Genomic DNA, 1,042 nt, shown 5'->3' on the forward strand with positions numbered 1-1,042 from the left:
CTGCGGCTGCAGCCCGCGGCCAGCTGGTAACGGCAACGGGGAGAGAGCGGGGCTGGGCTGCGGTGGGGTGGGGGATAAAGGGTCTGGGGTCCTGAGGCTGAACAGGGGGGAAGTGGAGAGTCTGGGGTCCTGAGGCTGAATGGGGTGGGGGATGAAGGGTCTGGGGTCCTGAGCCTGAACAGGGGGAGGTAGAGAGTTTGGGGTCCTGAGGCTGAACAGGGTGGTGGGTGAACGGTCTGGGATCCTAAGGCTGAATGGGGTGGGAGGTGAAGGGTCTGGGGTCCCAAACCTTCACAGGGTGGGGGATGAAGGGTTTGGGGTCCTGAGCCTGAACGGGGTCAGGGATGAAGGGTTTGGGGTCCTGAGCCTGAACGGGGGGCAGGTGGAGAGTTTGGGGTCCTGAGGCTGAATGGGGTGGGGCATGAAGGGTCTGGGGTCCTGAGCTTGAGCAGGGTGGGGGATGAAGGGTCTGGGGTCCCAAACCTTCGCAGGGTGGATGACACAGGGCTGGGAGCCCCAAACTCCACCAGGGTGTGGGGGGGAAGGGGGACACAGGACTGGGGGTCCCAAACTAGCCCAAGATGGGGAGCACAGGAGTGGGGTCCTGAATGTGCCCAGGGTGGGAGAAATGGGGACCCTGGACTGGAAAATGGGGATGCTGAACTGGAAAATGGGGACTTTGGACTGGGAAATGGGGACGCTGAACTGGGAAATGGGGATTCTGGACTGGGAAATGGGGATGGTGAACTGGAAAATGGGGACTTTGGACTGGGAAATGGGGACGCTGAACTGGGAAATGGGGACGCTGACGGGATAAGGAAGGCAGGATGTGGGGATGGGCAGCAAGGGCTGAATTTTGCGGCTGTGGGGGCTTGAGGACACCCCCTTATCCCGGCAGGAACCTGGAGGAGAAGCGGCTGCTCTGGAAGCTGCTGGACATCCCCGGTGCCCCGGGGCAGGGAGGTGAGGCCGGGCCCGCCCTGCTCGGGGCTCACGGGGCGGGGGCTCCGCGTCCCGACCCCCCCAACCCCTGCGCTGTCCC

The 1,042-nt window shown here is 63.8% G+C and overlaps 1 protein-coding gene across 1 annotated transcript in view; it reads left to right on the forward strand.

The window, feature by feature from the left end:
• LOC102039724 (FCH and mu domain containing endocytic adaptor 1) overlaps positions 1-1,042 on the forward strand; it is an 11,539-nt gene that overhangs the window by 9,630 nt on the left and 867 nt on the right. Inside the window, exon 18 of the mRNA XM_031063279.1 lies at positions 899-1,037. Coding sequence (XP_030919139.1) covers positions 899-1,037 — 139 coding nt within the window. The remainder of the gene's footprint in view (positions 1-898; positions 1,038-1,042) is intronic.

The sequence above is a fragment of the Geospiza fortis genome, unplaced genomic scaffold, assembly GCF_000277835.1.
Source record: "Geospiza fortis unplaced genomic scaffold, GeoFor_1.0 scaffold241, whole genome shotgun sequence".
In the NCBI taxonomy this organism is placed as follows: Eukaryota; Metazoa; Chordata; class Aves; order Passeriformes; family Thraupidae; genus Geospiza; species Geospiza fortis.